This window comes from Cynocephalus volans, chromosome 12, assembly GCF_027409185.1.
Source record: "Cynocephalus volans isolate mCynVol1 chromosome 12, mCynVol1.pri, whole genome shotgun sequence".
Lineage (NCBI taxonomy): Eukaryota > Metazoa > Chordata > Mammalia > Dermoptera > Cynocephalidae > Cynocephalus > Cynocephalus volans.
The window spans coordinates 87,101,830-87,127,040 of NC_084471.1; the positions used below are offsets into that span (position 1 = coordinate 87,101,830).

Here is a 25,211-nt window from a genome sequence, read left to right on the forward strand (position 1 = left end):
TAATTACACTGTTCCCTGCAATAACCCTGTGAGATTAGAGACATTAAAAACCTTTTAGTTCTAACAACAATGTCAGGTAGGTGTCACTTAAAAAATGAGGAAAAAGTGAGCTGGCTTATTAGCTCAGTTGGTTAGAGTGCAGTGTTATAACACCAAGGTCAAGGGTTTGGAACCTTGTACCAGCCAGCCAGAAAAAAAAATGTAAAAATAAATGATCATGTAGCAGTTCGGTCGGTAGCTGTTTGAGGAACCTCCATACAGTTTTTTGTAGTGGCGGCACCATCCAGCAATCTCACTACTGGGTATATACACAAAGGAATGGAAATCATTATGTTGAAGGGATACCTGCACCCCCATGTTTATTGCAGCTCTATTCACAATAGCCAAGAGTTGGAACCAAACTAAATGCCTGTCATTGGATGACTGGATAAAGAAAATGTGGTGTGTGTGTATATATATATATATATATACACACACACACACACACACACACACACACACACACCATGGAATACTACTTTGCCATAAAAAGAATGAAATTCTGCCGTTTGCAACAACATGGATGAACTTATTAGATAAAATTATATTAAGTGAAATAAGCTGAGCACAGAAAGAAAAATACCACATGTTCTCACTCATAAGTGGGAGCTAAAAAAAACAAATAAATAAAAGAAAGAAACATCAATCACAATAATACATTGAACTTTCAAAAGGAGAAAACAGAACTGAGGTTACCAGAGGTGGGAAAAGGAGGAGAGGGAAGGGGTAAGGGAGGAATTGGTAAAGGGCCATGAAAAACAATTACATTGTATAGTGTTGAATATGCTAATTATCCAGATTTGAGCATCACATATTGCACACAGGTATTGATATTCAACTCTGTACTCCATAGATATGTACAATCGACCATGGTTCAATAATAAATAAATAAATAAATAAGTAAAAAGAGGAAAGAGTAAACTGTCCAGATGGGAAGTTACTTGAACTCATAACAAACCCCATCCTCTTTGTTCTACCTTCATTTGAAAAATGCTGGTGGTAGTGCTCCTATTTTCCACATCAAAAACACTGGGACACACGGTTTGAGAAGGGAATTTTTCTCTTTTGTGAATTGGTTTGAAAGGTTTTAAAGCAATGTCAAATTAAACTGTAATTACTTATTCTTTTGATTAAGCACCTTATTGAAAAGAAGAAAATTACATAAAAATGTGGCTTGTCTAAGAACAGCTGGAACATATGGCCAGCATATGCACTCACCACAATTTTTTGAGTATTTAAACTTTCTTCCTCTGCCCTGCTTTCTCAGTCTTTTCTCTCATCCTTGGCTCTCCCCTCCCCCTTTTCTGTCTTCTTTTTATCTTCTTGTTTCTTGTCTTTTCTCTTCCCAACCTTTGCGTTTGTTTGTTTTTAATCATGTGTCTTAGCTTTTGCAATTTGTCTACCCTAACACCCTTTGAAATTTACAGTTTAGCAAAATGACCAATTTCTGCCTCACTTAATCAGGTGTAAAAAAATCAGAGCAGGAACCAAGAATGTTCTTTTCTGGTCTATCCCTGGCTACGGTTTTGTCTCTTCTTGCTCAGCCTACTCTGAGAAGGATGCATACAAACTTCCCAGGTAGTTTGTAGATGAAAAGGTCAAAATTGTTGGAAAGGGTTTTGATTTATCTTCTCTTACCTTTTTGTTTTCCTCTCCAGATATTTTCTTTGTTTGCATCCTACAGTTTGGGCCAGGTATTAGGAGTGAAAATGCATGGAGACATAAACCACCATTAATCACATTTACCACTTTCTTATCTTAGGATAACTCTTTCCTCTTTGGTTCCCTCACTTTGGGTGGGAAAGTGTTTTCCAGCAAAGCCATGCTTGAGGACAGAGGGAGAGGTTGGTGTGCAAGGGAAGGGAGGAGCAAATCAGGAAGAAGGAGCTGGGGTCTGTCAAAGAATTCTGGTCAAGGCAGCATGACAAGCAAACCTGAAGAAGCTACTACAGGATGATCCAGTTTTTTTTGTTTTTTTTTTTTTGTCTTTTTCGTGACCGGTACTCAGCCAGTGAGTGCACCGGCCACTCCTATACAGGATCCGAACCCGCGGCGGGAGCGTCGCAGCGCTCCCAGAGCCGCACTCTACCAAGTGCGCCACGGGCTCGGCCCCAGGATGATCCAGTTTTAATGGCATTCAGGCAGAAGTGTTTCTATTCAAAGTTAACATTCAAAAGCAGGAGAAATGTTATTGACAGCTATTTCAGGACAACTTTTAGAAAGTTCTGGTATTGAGTTCTAATTCAAAGATATGATAAAACGTATTGAGTTTTGTTTTTCTCTCCAGGTTTGCAACACAACTACAGACAGGAAACACGCAGACCTCTTCTTGGAGAAATGTGTTACTGAGTCCATAATGAACATCGTGAGCGGCTTCTTTAACTCTCCTTTTTCAGACAACAGTACCAGCCTCCAGGTATCTTAAACAGATACAAAAGCATTCTGGTGCAAAGAATTCATTATGTCATTTGAGTAGGAAGAAACTTTAATCTGGTCATGTAGTCATTTCCTACACTTCTGATGATCTCTCTTCTTTCTGTTATTTGTTATCATGCCTCTTGCTGAGTTTCCCAAATTTTATTTTAAATAGAGAACCCATCTTCAAATTGAATTATCTTTCTAAGCAGAATAGTAACTTTTATATCTGTGTGTTGACTATTTGCCAAGTGTTGAAATAATGGTGTGATTCTTTAAATGAATGGACATTTTGACCCAATAGTTCCACTTTAGTAATTTATCCTAAAATAATTGGCAGAGGTTTATATTAAGATTTTCCATTCATGTATTTATTATACTTAAAAATTAATGTCAAGCTTAAAATGTCCACAAACGGAAGGACAGCTAAATAAATCATGGTATATCTGTAGGTTGCTATTATATAACAATTAAAAATCTTGTTTTGAAAGGAAAATTGATGACTAAGGAAAGTAATCATGAAGTAATATTAGGCCACAGAATTGCATTATAGTATCATCCAAATTCATTTGTGTAAAGAATGCATATGCTTATATACATAGAAAAAACTTAGGAAGTAAATATCTTCAAAATGTTGATATTGATTATCTCTACATTGTAGGATTATGGATGATTTTTCATGTTTGTGGTTCCCAAATATCCTACCATGATTGTGTATTACTCTTATAAAAGTATCATTTCAATTGTACTTTCTTTAGGGAAAAATTTTAAACTATTAGATAGAACCATATGAAATTCTTTCTGTAGTTCAAAATGATTGTCTCCTCTATTGCCCATCATATAACCCCTCCCCCCAAAAAATCCAAATCCAGAAACACCTGCTCTACTTTTACTTGTGAATAACCTAGGGATTATAAAAAATATGTTTAAATTCATGACATTGGCTTCAAGAAATGGCATATTTTTCTGATTAAGAATGTAGTTAAAATACAAGTATCAATCTTTTTTCTAGTGTCTGGCACAATGCCTGTCATGAAATGGTGTGTAATAAATGTTTGTTGAATGAGGTACTTATTAAATAGGACTGAAACTTGATCTATTTTGTTTGGATGAACCTTTCTGAATAATGCATAGATACTGCATCAGGGGTATTAATGGTTTCGCAGCACCATTTGCCTACTTTCTTTCTGTTTTCAGACACATCAGCCAGTTTTTATTCAGCTGCTGCAATCTGCCTTCAGAATTTACAATTGCACCTGGCCAAACCCGGCACAGAAAGCCTCAGTGGAATCCTGTATCAGAACTTTGGCTGAAGTGGGTAAGTTATGGTTTGGGTTTTACTTATTTTTACATTTTTCTTGAAGAAATTGGGCTTTTGGCTAATAGGCAATACAAGCAGCTTTCCAATTTGCAACTTGATATGAAAACAGGTATGGTTTCTGTAAAGTTGAAGAGCAATGATCAGCAGATGATTCTGAATGTTACATACTTTTTGGGAGGGGAATATAATCATTATATTTCAAAATTTAAATTTAATATTATGGCATATGGCAATTTAATATAATTCAGTAATATTTTACAGGAATAATTTAAATTAAATGCTGTCTCAGATTTTATTATGGAATTGTCTTGTCTACTAAGCAGACTGTCTTGCTAATACCTTCGTATGGCAGTAGGACTTTTTGTGAGGTTTTTAGTTTTCCAATTTTCTTTGAAATCTATCAGTATTTATTGAGGGCATATACATAGAAGGTTTTAGAAGTTACAAATGAAATGAAAGGCAAGGGGATGACAGATAGTAGATGGTCAATAGAGTCTAGAAGAATTTCTCGTGTTTTCCTCTTGTGTGTGTGTGTGAGGAGGGTAATTAGGGCCATTCTACCGATGGCTGAGAAGAGGAGGGAGAAGAAATACAGACTAGGCTAGACTAAAAGAAGAGTGAGGTCATTCAACTAATGGTGGCTCTGCAGGCATTGGGAAGGACAGTTTATAGTGTATTTCATTATCATTGTCATCACCATTGAGAACATTTATTGGGCACTTAACAAGTGCAATGCTAATCAGTTTACGTGTATTATTTCATTTAATGCTTAGAAAGTTCCTTTGATTATTTACATTTTACAGTTGAGAAAACTATCTAGGATAATTCTAGTTGAGAATTATCTAGGTTATGTAACTTGACCAGGGTTATTGTATATGTTCAGTAAATATGTGATAGATGAACAAGTGATTTAACTAATTAATGACCATTTAAATTCTTTTGTTTTTCCCCCTGTCTGCAACTTAACCTGAGTGATTTCATATTAACAAAATTAATGATGGCCCCAATTTTAATTTGAATACATTGAAAAACACTTATCACCCAAGAGGATCAACTAGGAATTATTAGAACTTAAAGACTAGTTATACAGTTCACCTGGGTAATTAATTATAAGTGAGTATTATACTTACTGTATTTTACCAAAAAGAAACAGAAAACATAATGTGATAAAGATATCATTTACAATAGCAATGAAAATATTAAATAATTAAGAGTAAACTTAAGAAATATGAGAGAGTAAAATTATAATACTATACTGAGGCACATAAATAACCTTAATGAATGGAGAAATATACAATTTCTGGATTAGAAAATCCAATTGATAAAGATGCTGGTTCTCCTCAGATAAGCCGATAGCTTTAACGCTTCCACCCTCCTTGGCACACACCCTCTTCACCTCACAGGCCACCCCACAGGGATGCTGTCCTCCTGCAGCTTGGCCTCTTATCCCATCCTGTGGAGACATCTCCCTTATGCTCCAACAGTCTAGGTCAGGCTGCTCCTCTGTGGGGATGTCCTCATCACCCTGATTCACCTCCTTCTCTCTATCCTAGTCACTCCTTCTCATGGATACGCCCCTCACCTGTAACACCCTGCGCCAGGTTGCCCACCTGGCATGGACGCTCTCTTCACCCCACCTGATTTTCCCACACCGGACAGCCCTCCTATGCAGACCTCCTTCCCCTGTTAGGGCTCCAATGCTCTGCACCTCCATGGCTCCTTTTCACACCTTGCCCAGGACTGACATTTCCTCTGCTCTGCTCCTGGTTTGAGGACTGAATGGTTCAGAAAGGGAAGGAAAGAGATACGGGAAGAAGAAGAGGCCCGGTACAAATTGTGTCAAAAATAAAAAAGGACACTCGCGGGAACCTAATTCTTATTTTGAAAAGACGCACATAGCAAAATGTCAGAGGATATAAATAAAGTATTAACATTGTTTATCTGTGTGGTGGGACGATAGGTTAATCTGGTTCTCCTGTTGATGCTTTTATGTAATTTCTGAGTTTTTAATAATATGTTACTTTTTAAGTTATCATAAAAAAACCATAAAAATATTTTCATTTGGACTGAATCAGTTTGGAAATATATTGGCCATTAAAAGAAAAAATTCAAAGAAAAAGCAACAAAATACGATGGTGTTAATGTTTACAGAAGAATATGGGACCTCAGCTGCCAAGTATATTTCTGTATTTTACATTTCAAGGCAGTCTGTCCTCTCTCTTCCTTCTTCTGTCTCTCATTCTCCTCTATTTCTTCCTCCTCCTCCTCCCTCTGTATTTAGCAAATGTAGTGGGGCAAAATACCAGTCGGTCCCACACAGAGCACAGAAGGCATGCTGTTCACAGCAGGTAACAATCGACAGATGAGGAACTTGGAGCCACAAGTGAGATTCCACGTCGTGCTTGCTGCCTGAATTGTGACTTGAGTGGTGTGCATTGCGTAGTCAAACCAGTCCTTGCATAGCAGGATAGCAGAACTTTGGGGTTTAAAATAGTTACTGAAATGATATTAGTCTAAATTGTCTTTTATTTTTAAGTTACATGGTTTCATTTTCTACCATTTCTTATACTGGCCCAAACCTTGTGATTTAACAGGAAGTTTTAGTTCTTTTTTTGTATACCGTGAAGACATGTGTGATAAGAAGTCTAAAAAATAATTATATCTTAATCTATCATTAAGATGGGCTCGGAAGAGTGATGTTTCTGTATGAAATCTTGGTTTTATCTTTGTGAGGAGGCGTGTTTTCTTCATTTTCCTTGTTGGGTCCTTCCATCTGCACAGTTACTAAGCTGGAGACTCTATGCCCGCCATCTCTCCTCATCTGTCCCTCCCCTACCATTCTCTCCATCAGGGCCTTGTTTAACCCCTGCTATGGCCTGAATGCTTGTCCTTTCCAAAGCTCACATGGGAGCTTGATTCCCAATGTAGCAGTGTTGAAAGGTGGGGCCTCTCAGAGGTGTTCAGATCGTGAGGACTGTGCCTTCATGAATAGATTAATCCGTTCATAGAGTAATGGGTTGATGGTGTAATGAATTGTTATGAGTGTGGACTGGTAACAAGTTCCAGCCTTTGTTACATGACACCCTGCATCACCAAGGGACTCTGTAAAGGGTTTCTGCCAACACCAAGGCCATCACCAGCTGTGTTCCCTAGAACTTGGACTTCCCAACCTCTAAAACTGTAAGTAATAAATTTCATTTATTTATAAATTACCCAATTTCAGGTATTTTATTATGAGCAACAGAAAATAGACTTATACATCCCTTTTACTTTCTTCTTGGACCACTGCAGGAAATCATTCTGTTTTCTTCTCTCTTTCCTCACTTAAAATCCATCTGCTACCAGAATATCTTCCCAAAGAGAAATTCTCTCTCGTCGTTTAAAAACATCAATACAAAGTCCCCAACCTTCAGCAGTATCCTTTGTCTAACACACTAAGGACGGATTCCTCATTATGACCTTTGTGGCCTCTACGGCACATCCCTGTATGACAGCCTTCTCTTTCTGTCCTTGCTCACTGGTGCACATGCACACCCTATATGACAACAGGCAGAACTCCTATGCCCCATGCATTGTCACACTGTAACTTTCTTTCTCTTTTTCTCTCTTCAGTTTCCACCATTGCCACCTCTCAGCATCTTTTCCAGTTCTTAAACATTTTTTGTTCAAATTTCTCCATAAAAGCCATTCTTGACCCCCATATGCAGGTCTGATCTCCCCCCCCCGCCGCCATTTGAGCACTTGTACCTTTCTATGGTGGTCCTTTTGTCCTAGTTTATATCACCATAAGTACTATTCTTATCTCCCCTTTTGGATTTTGAGGGACAATAGCTATGAAGTAGCTGACACAAAAGACATAACAGAAAGGTATTCTCTAGGATGAAGGTGAAAAATTCTGCTTTGTGATTAGAGAGTGTGTTTTTTTGGTTGTTGGTGAATGCTGTTCATGGAAAACCATAGAACTAACAATGAACCACATTCAGAAATGAACACTTGTGGTAGTAAGGTGATCTAAATCACAACCTTGAGCAGCGATGGAAAACATTTATACTATTTAGACAAAGAAAAGAAATCTGAGGAGGAACATAGTAATTATCTTCAAATATTTGAAGGTGGGAATGGGCTGCTTTCACAGGTTCCCAAGGAGAGGATTGTAACCAATATATGGCAACTACAGAGGCAAATTTCTGTCCTCCTTAAAAAATAACTGTTTTGCAATTAGTACTCTTTTATAACCTTAGGGGTCACAATTGGTTCTTCCCTTTTGTTCACTCTCGTTAAACACAACAGCAAATTCTACTGGTCCCACTTCCCAAAAAAGTCTTTTTTCTTTCTCTCGTGTGTCACCCTTGTCCAATTCCACCCTAACTGGACATGTTACCAAAGAGTCTCCACCTAAATTCCCCACTTCTTCTCCTGTCCTGATGAAGTCCATTCCCTGCACAGCAGGGAGAATCAGATCATATCACTCACCCACTTACAACTCTTCATTGCATTTAAAATTTGTACTGCTTACCATGGCTTGGAGTAGACCTCTTAAGATCACTCCACCTGCCATGCAGGGAATGGATTGCAGCAGGACTGGAGCAGAAGTGGGGAATTCAGTAATGAGACTCTTTGGTAATCTATGTCTAATGATGGTGGATTCGGACAAGGGTGACACACAGGACAGAGAAAAAAAGACTTATTTTGGAAGTGGGACCAATAGAACCCTTTATCTTATGAGCTTCATCTAGTCCTACCTCTTCCCACTCTCCCACATCTCCAAGTCTGCTCCACCCACACTGGCCTTCTTTCACTGGCTCTCATCGACAACAGGCTTTTACTCATCTTAGGGCACTTGCCTGTGTCTGTTCCATTTGGATCCTCTTCCCCCAGATTGCCACTTGCTAGTTTCCTCCTGTCTATCAGATCTCAGCTCAGTGGAATGTTCCAGAACACACCATAGACAGTGTCCCAGCTTCTTCCCATCCCTGATCATAATATACTATTTCATCTTCCTCTTAGCATGTATAACTACTTGAGAGCATCTAGTTTGCTTATTTATTGCTTCTTTGTTGTCTGCTTCCCCAGTTAGAATGTGAACTCTGAAAGCAGGGACTTTGCTTTATCCATCACTGGGGTCTGAAAGTGTGGTGCTGACTAAGCAGGTTATTAAGCGTTTGTTGGCTGACAATAATCCATAGGCTCGGTATTTTGCAGATAGTGAAATTTAGGCCTAGAAAGTTTGAGTAACTTGTCCAATTGATGAATAGTTGAGTTGGGTTTGAAATCCAAGTTTTTCTGAGTAGAAGTTTATGCTTTATCATGTTGCTGCAGAAGTCCTATCTTAGGAAGCCCTAATACATAAATTAGAGCTATGGCAATTTAGCTTGCTGGTGTCAAAAGACAAAATTACAAGAAATTTAGTTTAAAGATATAGTTGGCTTTTATTTGTGATTCTAAAATCAAGTAGCACCTCATTCTGTAAAACAGAATGGCTATTCCAAAGAGCGGAACAGAGGAGGCTGGCTTCATAGACAGAAAAGGGTGGAAGAAAGCAAAAACAGAAGAAATGGATTGGTCATTTCAAAATTACTTTTTCCAAAGAGTTGAAACAGAAGGGACTTTCTTACCATGTCAAATGGTCACCTTTTGATTATTTGCTGTGAATCTCCTGTTTTCTTGGAAAACTGGCTTGTTTGGGTGTTTAATTTGATTACATTATGTGGCACCTAGCATGAGTGACTTCTTTTTGGTTTGGTCTCCTCTGCTGAACTTAGTGCAGGAAGCTAGTCCAAAACAATGGTCTTCCATAAACTTAGTTTAACAATGTGTTAGAGATCTGTCTGAAGTTTTACAGCTCAGGTGCAAAATCATTTTTGTGTTTCAGTAACTCTTTAAAAATACATAGGGGCACTAAAATTGTAACACAATTCAAATATGTAAGAATTTATGATATTAAACAGAACAAAGAGTATGCGTATTTAAAATATAACAAAGTCAAGAGACTATTTTGTCTATAAAGCAAATTTTCAGTGCATTTACAAATTGGTAAACACATTCTTGTAAATGCAAATATCAATTATAGTTACATTTACATAACATTTTATGATTTGTAAAGTGCTCTCAAATACATTAGTTCAACTCATCTATCATTACCAAAAATACTTCATTCTCTTCCTAGTTTGTACATTGAATACAAAAAATAGTAAAAATCAGCCAAAGCACTTACTAAGTCAGCACTTACTTGCTGAGAGCAGCAAGCATTTATAAGTGTTGGGCAGTCTGGTGAACTTTGTGACATGGACATAATTCTTAGCCCCATTTTACAGAAGGGGAAATGGGTTAATAAGGTTAGGCTGCTTTCTCAAGGTCACCTAGGTAGGCAGGGACAGAGCCAGGATCTGAACCCCTTCTGGACTGATGTGCTAGTAGGCATTTGTGACACTCTACCACAAATCAGTTTCATACTTTTAGGATACAAAATATCAATGAAGATGGCAATTTAAGCCATATATGAAACAAATACATAGAGTTTTCAAATAACTTAAAAAGAAGATAAGGAGCTGGTGAATTAAGTTGTTAAGGGCTTCGGGGAAGTCCTTAATAGAAAAAGAGTACTTCTTATCATATATCACTTTATCTCCAGAAGTTTGCTACAATTTTGTCTGTTATCGTTAAATGTGTTGAGGCTGTGATCTGTTGTGAATTTACTATGTCACGTGAAGTTTTTCTGATAAAACTTCACAAACTTTTAAAATTGAAGCCACGATCAATTGTGAATTTGCCATATGTATCATATAACTTCCTAAGCCTTTATGAAGTGCTTTTGAATGATTTCTATCTGTAGAAATTACTGATATTTACCTCCATTGCTAGCCTTTCTTCTAAGTTAGATAGAATTTAAAATTGACAAGAAGATATAAGTTCCAAAATGATAATAAACGCATATTGCCAGGCAATCATTACATGCAGGGAGCCTGACTGGAATGCAAGGTATAAACATCTTTGTCATTCCTACCCTCAATGAGATGAATTAAGGCTGGTGGTGGGGGCAAGTGAGGATGGAGACCTCTGTAATAAATGCACCCCATGGTGTTCATTGAGATTTGAGATACGTTAAGGCCATTAAGGCCCTGTGAATTTTTAAGCATGCTCAGTCAGTTGCTGTTCCTTAGTTTATTCATTCATATAGAATAAAATAGCACATGGTAGATGTACTTTGAGAAAAAACACTCGAGAATTACTTCCATATAATTTCACTTAAAAAAGAATTTTGTTTCGTAATCTTCAAATGATTCAGGAGATTAATATTAGATATTTTGTTGGCAACACAATCTATTTTTAAAATGGAAATTATGTAAATTATCTTTTACAGATGGTTCGAATAATGAACATCAATCTTCAGGCCAATTTTGTTCCCCCCAAATTTAAACATGTAGACAATGTTAACCCTTTAAGAAGAGAAATTCAGGCTCTATTCAAGAAGCATATCTATTTTAATCTATTTAGGGTATTTTAGTTGGCTGAATAAAGAGTTTGACATAAGACACCCCTGTGATTATGGTTTTTAAAAACTTCATTATTGCTTTTAAAAAATTGAATTTGAATAAGCTATAATGCAGGACAATATCTTATAAAATTTTTACTTATTTATTAATTCAATTGATTTATAATATTTCCTCATTATCTGAAAGGCATTGTTTTAGTTGTTGGGGGAATGCAATGTGTCAAACCATATTTTCTGCCCTCAATGAATTTCTAGTACATTGGGTGTAGATATAACATGTACAGAAATCACAAAGCAGAATAAAACTAAGTACCCTAACTGTTATAGCATTCTAAATACTGACAGTGCCTAGAGCAGAGTAGGTACTCAATGTGTATTTACTGCATGGATAAAATAAATGAATAAATACAAAGGAATGAATGAATATCTCACTCTTGTCATTGGCTGCATAATATCCCATCGCACAACTATATTATAATTTATTTAACCCCATTGTGGGATATTTACGTTGTATTCCATCATCTTACCCATAATAGAAAGGTAAATTACTAGGACTAGAATTTTGATAGATATTGCCCTATGTAGAGATTGTTCAACTTATACCCCACCAGCAATGTAGGAGAGTATCTTTCTCCTTGATAATGCAATATGTTAGAATTTTGCCAATCTTATAAGTAAAATATTGTTGTAATTTTAATGTGAACTTCTTTTTTGTATGAATGAGGGCAAAACCTATGCATATGATTGAGTCATTGGTATGTCTTTCTGTGAACTCACTTTTTATGCTTTCCTTACTTTTCTAATTTTTTTCCTATATAATTTGTATAACCGTTTACATATTAAGGAAATGATCTATGTGCCTATAACTTTTTCTTAGTTTGTTGTCATTTAAATTTTTATTTATTTTTTGGCATGCAGAAATGTTTTATTTTCTTTAAGGTTTTTTAGGTTTTCTTTCTTCTTCAGAATAGCCTCATTCAGTCTGAGATGTTGTTCTTTGAATTCCCATGGAGAATTTTCATGGTTTTGGTTTGTCTGTGTTTTTTTTTTAATTGCTGTTTACATTTTTGAGTTATCTGGAAAATATTTAGTTGTAAGATATAAGGTATGGAATTAACTTTATTTTTCCCAGATGACTAGTCAGGTATGCCAGTACTGGTTATTGGGTAATCCATAAGATTATATGCTTTATTCAATTTGAGTATTAATTGGGGATCCATCTAGTATAATTTGAATGCCAAACAGGAAAGATGCATTTAATATGTCTAATATTTTTCCTCCTTAAAAACATTAGTGCTTTGGTACAGATTTATCCTGGCTATTTTTGCATGATACAGAAAAGGTACCACCCACCCTCTCTCTGCCCACACCACTACATCTTCCTTGTGTTTCCACTGTTGTTGTGCTTATGGGCCTATAGAGTAGTGCTTGACAACCAACCAAGTTTTCTAATTAATGCTTATACTTTCTATTGCCCTTCCCCCTGCCTATCAGTTTATCTATCTAAGCATTTTTTTCCCGTGGCACCTATCACTGTATTAGATGTGTTCTCAGAGATTTTGGTTTGGCAGATACCATCAGTAATTCCATCTAATTAAAAAATTTCACATAACGTGCAATATTTAATGAATAATAATTAGAAATAGATTTTGATCACATCTTAAAATCACTGCAACTACTTGTCATATCCAGAGAATTTTCAGAATTTATAAGCCTAATTGGAAGGTTAGCCTAATAATAAAAATACCCGTGAATAAAGATAGCTAATTTTAAAGAACTCGTTTTCACTAGGCAGAGCTCTACAAAAGATAAATGAATTGATAACACCCATCCTCTCTCCTATTAGTTTTTTTTTTTTTTTCTTTTGTCGTTTTTTCGTGACTGGCACTCAGCCAGTGAGTGCACTGGTCATTCTTATATAGGATCCGAACCCGCGGCGGGAGCGTCGCCGCGCTCCCAGCGCAGCACTCTACTGAGTGCGCCACGGGCTCGGCCCTCTCCTATTAGTTTTTTAAGGACTTCCTATGCTTACTCTCTGACAATGTATCCTTAACAAGGTAGTATCTCAATGGCACTCTAACTTAGAAGTGAAATAGGAATAATTCTTTCTTAAACATTTTAAACTTTAATGTGACCTCTTCTATTAAAGTACCATTTGCAGTTAATGCTACAGGCCAGAGGAATGGCTGGCTGGCTGGCTCTAGTAAATTCACTAGCTCTTTCTTATTGAGAGGCAGTGAGGGTGGGGAATAACTATTAATCCCAAGAATACATTTTAGTTCACATTTTGGCATACTGTATATACCAGAATTTTTCTAGCATAATAAAAGTAAGCTAAGTTTGTATCATGTTTTTGGTTGCTTTTGAAAGATATTGTTCTAGTTATTAGTGTTCTTATGAGATTATGAATTAATTCTTGTCTTTTCGTAGTCATAATTTTCTTTTCTGCTTTAATTTTTAAATAATGAGAAACTAAATTAGCATTGTAGCATTGTCAATTTTGGCTTCAAATTAATATTTATACTATTTTCACAGTGCAGAGAATCTATTTCAGACCATGTGCTGGAGATATTCATATTTTTATGATCGCTTGAGAAACCTTCATCATTATCTATCCATATAATGAGAATTTCAACTCAAATTCTCTTCCTCAATTGCATAGTTAATTTTCTTTTATTGCCTAGAAATTGTGATTTAGCCCTTGGCTAGAGTTTACCTTTAGGCATGGAAAAGTAGTATATTTTATATGGCTAATTTATATTGTGCAATTTATGCTAAGACAGAAGACCAATTAAAGTGGTATGGTTTGAGGGAAACAGAAAACCTTCCTCAGAGTTTGGGATAGTGAAGTCTCCTCAGCATGGTTTGTCCATGGTGCTGACTGCAGAGGAATATGTATATTTGACCCTCACTACCCACGGGGGATTTGTTCCAGTACCCCCAGTGAATACCAAAATCTGGATACTCAAGTCCCTTATATAAAATGGAGTAGTATTTGCATATAACCTATGCACATCCTCCCCTATGTGTTAAATCATCTTTGATTACTTATAAAGCCTGTTATAGTGTAAATGTTATGTAAATCATTGCTATACTATATTGTTTTATTGTTGTATTGTTGTTTTTTACTTTTCCATGTATTTTCAGTCTTCAGTTGGTTGAATCTGCAGATGTGTAACTCATGTATACAGACGGCCACCTGTAATGTCAGAGTTTACAGGAGGATCTGGGGGTCAGTGAGATTTTTCCTGAACACACTAATAAAAGGACTCGTTGTTAATAACAGAGGTGCTGCCATTGAATTAAATTTCCACTGGTGTCCTTAGAAAAATATTAATTGAGCCCATCTTTGTGTAAGTCATATTCATAGCAAGAACACATATTTGATGGTCAGTTCCATTGAATGTACCTAATTCCTGAAGGGCAGGTAAATCCTAATCTTCCTCATTTGTTTAAACATTAGTGGAAATTTGGCTGTAAAGTATTGCAAACAACACTAAGGTTTATATTTTTTGTTATTTTTGTTGCTTGGAAAATAACGTACAAGCAGTATTGTCTTCTGGTTGAGTTCTGAATGTTAGAGAAAACCCAGCTTAAAATGTGAAGCAGATAGAAAAGGATGAAAGTCTTGCCAGGATTAGATCGTGGTACAGGATTAAATATTTATAAAACTACGTGCTGCTTAGCAGTGTTGAGACTGTGTGTCCTTCAGATGGAACAGACGAGCAGTTGCACTGCTGTGTGTGAAGGACAGAAACAGAGACATTGTGTGCTTTAGAAAAGGACATCTGTCATGATTATTAGGAAAACATTCACCAGGGACATCTGGAGAGTAGTGGAATTGATTGTTTCAGGTGCCTTACAGCTGTCATTATTCTCTTAAAGTTTCAGCTTGAGTTCTTGTTTAAATTGGTACTGACTTTTGTGTTGGTAGTGAAGATTGTCTATTTTCAAAGAAGTTTTTAAGTACTTTTCAGCTTCAAAGAATTTTCACCATCAGAAACAGTACTGTCTACTGTTGCTTTCCTTTCATTATATGAAGCAAGCCGGATTATCCATATTTATGTATGTATATGTCTATCTGACTATCTGTCCATCTCTTTTTCTCTCTTTTTTTGTTTGAAACATAATTGATTTATACATGTTTGTGGGGTACAGATTTAGCTATCAGTATTTGTGTACAATATGTGATGATTAAATCAGGATTATTACTACATTCATCATTATGGAGCATAATTATTCTTTGTGTTCATTACCCAATTCTCCCTAACTTCCTTTCCTCTCTCCCTTTCCCATCTCTAGTAACCATAGTTCTGTTCTCTGCTTCTGAAAGTTTAATGTATTATTGTGGTTGTTGTTTGTTTCTCTCCCTCTCTCTCTCTCTTTCTTTCTTAGCTCCCACTTATGAGTGAGGACATATGGTATTTCTCCTTCTGTGCCTGGCTTATTTCATTAAACCTAATTTTCTCCAAGCTCATCCATGTTGCTGTGGATGGCAAAATTTCATTCTTTGTTATGGCAGAGTAGTATTCTATTGTGTATTTATACCACATTTTTCTTATCCTGTCATTTGTTGGTTGACATGTAGGTTGGCTCCATAGCTTGGCTATTGTTAATAGAGCTGAAATAAACATGGGAGTCCAGGTATCCCTTCGACATGATGATTTCCATTCTTCTGGGTATACACCCAATAGTGGGATTGCTGGATCATATGGCAGTTCTATCTGTAGTTGCCTGAGGAACCTCCATACTGTTTTTCCTAATGGCTGTACTAATTTAGTCCCATCAACAGTGTAGAAGTGTTCCTCTTTCTTCACATCCTTGCCAGCATTTGTTTTCTCTGTCTTTTTGATAATAGCCAGTCTAACTTGGGTGATATGATATCTCAGTGTGGTTTTGATTTGCATTTCCCTGATGATAAGTGATGTTGAGCATTTTTTCACGTACCTGTTGGCCATTTGTATGTCTTCATTTAAGAAATGCCTATTCTGCTGTTTTGCCCATTTTTAAAATTGGGTTACTTGTTTTTTCACTAAGTTGTCTGAGTTTCTTGTATATTCTGGATATTAATCTCTTGTCAGATGTATTTGAAAATATTTTCTCCCATTCTGTAGGTTGTTATTTCACTCTGTTGATTGTTTCCTTTGCTGTGCAGAAGCTTTTTAGTTTGATATTATCCCATTTATTTTTTTTTCCTTGCGTTGCCTTTGCTTTTGGGGTCTTATTCATAAATTCTTTGCCCAGTCCTACTTTCTTATGTTTCCCCTATGTTTTCTTCTGGGAGCTTTATAGTTTCATGTCTTATAGTTAAGTCTTCAATCCATTTTGAGTTGATTTTGGTATATGCCAAGATGTATCGGTCTAGTTTCATTCTTCCACACATGGATATCCAGTTTTCCCAGCACCATTTATTGAAGAGGCTGTCCTTTCCCCAGCGTATGTCCTTGGTGTCCTTGTCAAAGATCAGTTGGCTGTAAGTATATGGGTTGATTTCTAGGCTCTCTATTCTGTTCCCTTGGTCTGTAGGTCTGTTTTTACACCAGTACCATGCTGTTTTTGTTACTATAGCTTTGTAGTGTAGTTTGAAGTCAGGTAGCATAATGGCTTTAGTTTATTATTGTTATTTTTATGCTCAGGATTGCTTTGATTATTCAGGGTCTTTTGTTGTTCCATATGAATGTTAGGATTGTTTTTTCTATTTCTGTGAAGAGTGTCATTCATATTTTGATGGGGATTGTATTGAATCTATTGATCATTTCAAACCTTTAAAGAAGAATTAATAGCAGTCCTTTTCAAACTATTCCAAAGAGTTGAAACAGATGCCATTTTCCTAAACTCATTCTATGAGGTCAGCATCACCCTGATACCAAAATCAGAGAAAGACAAAACAAAAAAAGAAAGCTACAGGCCAATATCCTTGATGAACTTAGATGCAAAAATTTTCAACAAAATGTTGGTAAACAGAATACATCATTTAATACAAGATTATACACCATGATCAAGTGGGATTTTTCCCAGGATGCAAGCATGATTCAACATATGTAAATCAATAAATGTGGTACACCACATCAACAAAATCAAGGACAAAAATGTATAATTATCTCAATAGATGCAGAAAAAGCATTTGCAAAATATAGCATCCCTTCATGATCAAAACTCTCAACAAATTAAGTATTCAACCCAATAAAATCCATGTGTGATAAACCCACCAACATCATCATGAGTAGAGAAAAGCTGAACAGGAACAAGACAAGGATACCCAGTCTCACCACTACTATTCAACATAGTATTGGAAGTATTAGCCAGAGCAAGTAGGCAAGAGAAAGAAATAAAGTGCATCCAAATTGGAAAGATGAAGTCAAACCGTCCCTGTTTACAGATTACATGATCCTATATATAGAAAAATTTATAACTTCTACCAAAAAACTCCTGCAGCTGATAAATGAATTCAGTAAAGTTGCAGGATATAAAATCAATACACAAGAATCAGTAGTGTTCTTATATGCCAACAATGAACAAACAGAAAAAGGAATCAAGAAAGCAAGCCCATTTACAACAGCTACCAAAAGAATAAAATGCCCAGGAATAAATTTAACCAAGGAAATGAAAAATTTCTATAATGAGAACTATAAAACACTGCTGAAAGTAATTAGAGAGGACACCAAAAGGTGGAAAGACATTCCATGTTTATGGATTGGAAAAATTAACATTCTGTCTCTCTCTCCCTCTCTCCAATTTCTTTTTATTCCTTTTATCCTATTTTCATTCATTTAAAATAAGTCTTCTGGTAACTACCATTATTACTTTAAATATGATCCTTGCATCTCCATTTCTTGATTTAACAGCTCTAAATAATGTCTTTATGCTCCACACTGTGAAAAATAGGGAAATTAACATATTTTCTTTGTTTTTGCCTCTTCTCTCCCACTCTATGTTCTAATTGTTGCTTGATATATATTATTGGTTTTCCACTGTTATGATTGGTGATATTTGTATTCTATTTTTTTTTTTTTTGGTCTTTTTCATGACCGGCACTCAGCCAGTGAGTGCACCGGCCATTCCTATATAGGATCCGAACCCGCGGCAGGAGCGTCACCGCACTCCCAGTGCAGCACTCTCCCGAGTGCGCCACGGGCTCGGCCCTTTGTATTCTATTTTGAAATACAATTAAATCTTCTGTGACAGGTTGATATACATTAAAATAAATTATCAGAACTTATAAATTATGATGTGTAAATATTTTTCACTATATAACCATTTGAGACAAAAATGTAGTGCTATGATGTCAACACTTTTCCCAACCACTAATATCTAATAAATCTTTGTTCATTTGTTTCTAGCTTTATTCTCTTCTTCAAGTTCATACTCAGTTGCCATTGTTCTTATATTCATGCTGACGTTTTCTTGGATTTCTTTGTCATTTTTTGGGGGTAATTTTTTCATAGGATGCTCAGAGAAAAATTTCTGAGACTTTACATATCTGGAATGTTTTAATTTGGGAATCATATTTGATTTTCAGTTTAGGTGGATATAAACTCCTAGTTTCAAAACTTTTGTTCATCTAATCTTTAAAGTTATTATTCTATTGTATTCTAGCATTCAATGCTGATAAGTCTGATACCACTCAGATTCTTTTTAGAAATCTTCTTTTCTCTCTCTCTGGAAGTTCTTGAGATTTCCTCCTTACTATTGACATTTGTGTTAGTTTCTTTTGGTAGCCATAACAGATTATTACAACAGAGTAGCTTAAAACAATAGAAATCTACTGTCTCACAGTTCTGGAGGCCAGAAGTCTGAAATCAGGGTGTCTACAGCACCATGCTCTCTCTGAAGGTTCCAGGGAAAAATCTGTGCTGTCTTTCTCTTAGCTTTTGGTGTTTGTCAAAAATCTTTGGCATTCTTTGGCTTGCAGCTGTATAAATTCATTCTCTGCCTCCATCTTCACATGGTGTTTTTCTCTGCATATATATCTCTGTGTCTCTTCTCTTCTTCTCATAAGGACACTAGTCCAATTGGATTAGGGCTTTCCCTAATTTAGTGTGAACTCAACTTAACTTGATTGCATCTGTAAAGACCCTATTTCCAAATAAGGTCACTTTTGCAGGTATTGATAGGACCTAAACATATATACTTTGGGGGGATACAACTCAACCCATAACAACATTCTAAAGTTTTGCTAGAATATGGCCAGTATACTTATTTAATCCTTTTTAACATACAATTTGGAGACTGTCTTCAGCTTGAGGAAATTGTCTTCTATTATTTTCTTTATTATTTCTTTCCTTCCACTGAGTTTGTTATTTCTTTTTGGGACTTATATTTCTTAGATTTTAACTTCCTGGATTGACCCTCCCTATTTTGTAATCTCTCTGTTTCATTTTCCCCTTTGATCTTTTGTGCTTTATGATCTAAAAGATTTCTTGACTTCCTTTTCCATATCACCAACTTCATTCCTACCCTTTCCTTTTTCAGCCAATTTTTGAAGTGTTTACTTGTGCAATCATATTTTAACTTCCAAGAAGTCTTTTTTATTCTGATTTTCTAATTTTTTAGATGGAGTATGTACTCAAATGCTCTGAGGACAATAATTAGAATTATTTAAATATTTTTTGTTTTTTTCTTGAATCATCTCTGTTTTCAGAATGATCAGTTATTCTTCATGCTATTGGTTTTCCTTGTGATCCTTGCGGGTGTGCCCCTAATTATGAAGGTCTGTAGTGACTGGCATGGGATTGCACTACAGTTTTCAGGGCCAGTTTCTCTGCTAGATTCTCATATAAATGACAGGGCTGACCCGGAGTTCTACGTGAGGGGCTAAACAAATGATATGCAGACTTTCCTTTAGGGTGTGTGTGTGTAGCAGAAGACAGGCCGGAATACCAGAAAGTATTAAAATAAGGGGTGCTTTGTTTGGGGTATGGAGTCTTTAATATATTTTCTTTCTCTGCTGAGCTGCCTCTTCTCTGTCCATTCCAACCATTATTTCATGATCTTTGGACTTACTTCAAGCTCTGTTCTGCTTCTCTGTCAAGTCTTCATGCCTTCATTTAGCATTCCTAACAGTCAGGTATTCTACTTTCTTGAGAGAATATTTCTTCATTTTTCTAACTTTGTCCTCTGGGTAAAAACTTTGCTGCCATCTGCTGTGTTTATGCTTGTCAGAGGGAGGTAAGCGTTAACTTCCCAGCTATTCAGATGTTATTTTTTAATGAATTGCGCATAGGACCCCTCCATGCCCTGTCTCACATTGTGTATTGATTGACTTGGGAAGACCTGGAAAGACTTCTAACTCTAATCCCTTGTGGGGCAGTTTCTTCTCTTCCCTCTGATGGACTAATCCCATCCTCATTCTGTCTTACAAAAACACCTCAACACTTTTGTTTTCCTTGTGACGAGCATTCTCAATTTTCAGTACTATTGTGATAAAAGCCTGTTAAAATAGAAATGTCAGTGGATCTTGGAAAGAAGAACATGTACTATGTGCCATCTTCCACTTCAACTTTTTATTTCTACTCTCAAATGTTTTATCACATGCATTTTGTGAGCGTATGTGTGTGCATATGTGCATGCACTCACACACACTAATTAAATTAATGAATGGATTGGCAGGATCTTATCATGTGTTTTTTGTCTGCTTTCTTATTTTCTTTGGCATCTGAGAAAGGACAAATTGGCATGGTTGGTATACAGCGTTTTTCTACATTGGTGCTGTATAAAGTGCATTTCAAACAGTAATCATCAAGAAACCAAATAAGTTCTTGAATGTTTAATGAATCCACTCTACTAATTGGCCTTAAGAATTGAAATACTTTCAGGTTAAAAGCTTTTGAAGTTATGTAAAACAATTTATTGGCAGAGTTTAAAGATTTGATATTTTTTCCTTTTTTATTCTGTGTTTACAGGGTTGTTTGGATAATGTATAAGAAGCTTTAGTCAAATTAAGAGGGAAATATTTTAAATCTTTATTTTTCAGCAAAAAATCGTGGAATTGCCATTCCAGTGGATTTGGATAGCCAAGTCAATACTCTTTTCATGAAGAGCCATTCAAATATGGTGCAGAGAGCAGCCATGGGTTGGAGATTATCAGCTCGCTCTGGACCACGCTTTAAGGAAGCTCTTGGAGGGCCTGCTTGGGATTACAGAAATATTATTGAAAAGTTACAGGTACAATCAAAGCGTAAAATGGCATTAATACTTTCTAAATCGCAATTTAAAAAATATGTTGTCACACAAATAAAATACAATTGAAAATATCAAATTTTAGTTGGGGATCAGGCTTTATTTTACAACTCTCTACCACCACTACCTTTTTAAAATGCATAGCATCCAGGTAAAAGTGATGAGTTATTTTTTAATGAGTGTATATTATTAAATGTGTTTTGATGGTATGGTAGAGATTAGTGGGTCTTAGTAACAAAATAATAATCATAATACCAATAATAAAATTGGTAAAATAATTTACCATGAATATTTATGTAACAAATTAAATATTCATAATCTTGCTTCAATTTACCTCTCAGTATTCTCTTATAATCCTTTGGTCAGAATGGTCCAAGCAACTTTACTCCCAAGTTACGTGCATAGTATCTTACTCATACTTTTGGCCTGGCCCTTCTGCTGCATTGAGTGAAGAGAGACATTGTATTAGTTTGCTAGGGGTGCCAAACAAAATACCACAGATTGGGTGGCTTAAACAACGTAAATTCATTTTCTCACAGTTTTGTAGGCTATAAGTCCAAGATAAAGGTGTCAGTAGGTTGTTTCTTCTGAGTCCTCTCTCCTTGGTTTTCAGATGGCTGACTTCTCACTGTGGCCACACATGCTCTCTTCTCTGTGCATGCATATATCTGTGTCCTAATCTCTTCTTACAAGGACAATAGTCATATTGGATTAGGACCCACCCATATGAACTCATTTTATCTTAATTGCATTTTTAAAGGCCCCATCTCCAAACAGAGTCACATTCTGAGAAATTGTCAGTTTGGACTTTAACATATGAATTCGGAGAGGAGGAGACACAATTCAGTCTGTAACAGCCATCTTCCTATCCACATAATTAGTAGATGATTTCATAGAGTGAATTAGGGTGTGATTTGAGGAAACTGTTTAGCTTGGAGAATGGTCAGGACATGAACTGGAATAAATATTATGAGAGGTCACATGTAGATGAATGTTAGATGTAATTAAAAAGACAAGTTAGATTCAGATAGTATGAGAAACTGGAAGGTTATGAGTCATTGAAAATTTTGGGGAAAATATCCTTAGAAGTGATTAAGCAGTTACTGGTTTGCGGGATAGCAGTATTGGGAAGAGACTAGAGGAAGGCAGATTAGTTAGAAGTTACTTAAGATCTCAACCAGGTGGTAGTATGAAGGAAATGAAGCAACAGGTCTTGTAGACATAATGAAGGCAGGATCAGCAGACCTGGAGGCTCTTGGATGGAGGTAGAGAGAGGAGTTTAAGAGGCTGTGATAATTGGAGATTAGGTGACGTTATTAAGACTCCTTGGTGTAAGGAGGAAAGAAATTAGGAGAGGACACAGTAGGGTAATGGTTATTATGGTCATTAAAATATGCTGAATTAGGTTAATAGGCTACTGAATATATTGGAATTTAAATCTAAATTCAGAGATAATAGTTGAGGCAAGGATATTGGTTGGTATTGCAAAAAGAGAGACTATAGTGATGTGGGGAGAAAAAAGAACACCTTGTGAAAGAGTAAGAGTAGCAGAATGGCCAAATAAAGAGAAAAAAGAGGCAGGGTCCAAAAGCAGGGGAGTTTGGTTCATGAGAGCCAAGGGAGTAGAACATTTCAGAGGAGAGAAAGAAGGTAGTTTCAACCAGCATACAGAGGATATGCTTTAAACTTCTTTTAGCACAGTGATTGGCATTGATTAAATAAATAATTATTTAGTAGAAACTCTGTACTAGCCACTGTGTTAAGTGCTGGAGGTAGAGCCATGGTCTATGCTTTCATGGGACATACTTTTAAACTCATTAAATAAATGTTGTGATGTTAGATAATTAAAACTGATATAGATAAGATAGGGCAGGGTAAAAACACAGTGGAGAATTACTGGTAGAGCAATCCTGTAGTGAGGGAGTTTCTCTCTATCAAGGTGATATTTGAGTTGAGACCTGAGTAACGAAGAGGAATAATCTACTCAAAGATTGGCGGACAGAGAATTTTATGGGGAGGGAACAGTAAATGCAAAGGTGCTTAGGCAAGAGTGAAGTTGGTGGGTTTGAGGAACCAAGAGAAGCCCATTGGGGCAGGAGATTAGTGACTAAAGGAGGAAAGTATTATGAGATAAGGAGCCAAATCATGTAGAGACCTACATGGTGCTGTGGCCTGAATGTGTGTCCCCCCCCAAATTCATATATTGAAATACTTACCCCCAAAGTGATGGTATTAGGAGGTGGGTCTTTTGGGAGGAGATTATGACATGAGGGCTCTGCCCTCATGGGATTAGTGCCCTTAAAAAAGAGGCCCAAAGGAGCCCATTCAGCCCTTCTACCAGGTGAGGACACAGCAAGAAGGAACCATCTATTAACCAGGAATTGGGCCCTCACTGGACACTGAATTTGCTGGTGCCTTGACCTTGGACTTCTCAGCCTCCAGAACCATGAGAAATCATGTCTGTTGTTTATAAATTACCCAGTTTATAGTATTTTGTTATTGCAGCCCAAATGGACTAAGGTGCATGGTAAAGCATTTGGATTTTATTCTAAGTGTAATGGCATATCATTGGAGTTTTCCAGCAGAGGATAGGTATGATCTGGTTTACCTTTTAAGAAAAATCACTGTGGATTTTGAGTGGATTATAGGGTCCAGAGATGGAAGCAGTAAATCTAGTTAGGCAGCTTTAATTGTTTCGGGCAAAAGGCAATGGATGGTGTCTTGGCTTAAGGAGGAAACAATAGTAATGAAGAGAAGTGGATGAGTTTTGTATATATTTGGTTGTAAGGCCAATAGGGCTTTGTGGACGGATGGATGCATTGCGGGGTGATGGAAAGAGGATTAAGGATGATTCTGGGCTTGATACAATGAAGTCATTTGCTCAGATAGGAAATAAAGGGAGAGAAAGAGGTTAGGGGAAGAGTGGGATTTAGGAGTTCTATTTGGGTAATATTGAGTTTGAGATGCCTATTTAGATCCCTAAGTGGGTGTGTCAACTAGGCAGCTGGAAATATGAACCTGGAGTGGTTTGGGAAGATGTCCATGCTGGAAATATAAATGTGGAAAGCTTCAGCATGTGTATGATATTAAAACCGTGGAATCGGATGAGAGTTCTCAGAGGAAGTATAGATATAGAAGAGAAAAAGACCAGGAGCTACCAGGAAATGGTGAAGGAATGGTCAGGACATAGGTGGAAAACAAAGAAAGTGTGATGTCACAGAAGCCAAGAGCAGAACATGTTGCAAAGAGTAGAACCAGTGTGTAAACTGCTTAGCTAGCAGTGGTTGAGTAAGAGGAGAACAGAAAAGTGACCACTGAGTTTGGCAACAGGGCGATAATTGCAGCTAATTGGTGCTCAGTATTAATGATTACTAACATTTATTAAGGAGTAGGTGGCCAGTATGTGTTAGAGGCTGTTCTGTGTATTTATCTTTTTCCACCTTTATATAATATCTCGTTTTCTCCTTTATGTAATTTCCATCCTGGTAGTCTCTTTTAACTGTTATCAGAAATTTCTCAGAAAACTTGTTTAGAGTAGAAATGATAACTTTTGCTGAAAGGGAAAGAAAGTTAAACACGAGTTAAACTCTTGAAATCTAGTGGTAAGAAATCAAAGAGGGTGGTATCCCCTTCTGTGCTCGGTAGCTGACAAGTAACAAAAAGCAATTTTTGTTGGCAGATTTCTGCCTAACAAAATATGCTGTAGCTATGAGTGAATAAATTGTTGCTTTATGTGAGGAGATTTTTTTCTTTTTTTGTCTTTGA

The 25,211-nt window shown here is 36.5% G+C and overlaps 1 protein-coding gene across 1 annotated transcript in view; it reads left to right on the forward strand.

The window, feature by feature from the left end:
• The window catches only part of ITPR2 (inositol 1,4,5-trisphosphate receptor type 2), a 487,108-nt gene that overhangs the window by 246,518 nt on the left and 215,379 nt on the right, over positions 1 to 25,211 (forward strand). Inside the window, exons 33-35 of the mRNA XM_063115575.1 lie at positions 2,327 to 2,455; positions 3,652 to 3,772; positions 21,241 to 21,431. Coding sequence (XP_062971645.1) covers positions 2,327 to 2,455; positions 3,652 to 3,772; positions 21,241 to 21,431 — 441 coding nt within the window. The remainder of the gene's footprint in view (positions 1 to 2,326; positions 2,456 to 3,651; positions 3,773 to 21,240; positions 21,432 to 25,211) is intronic.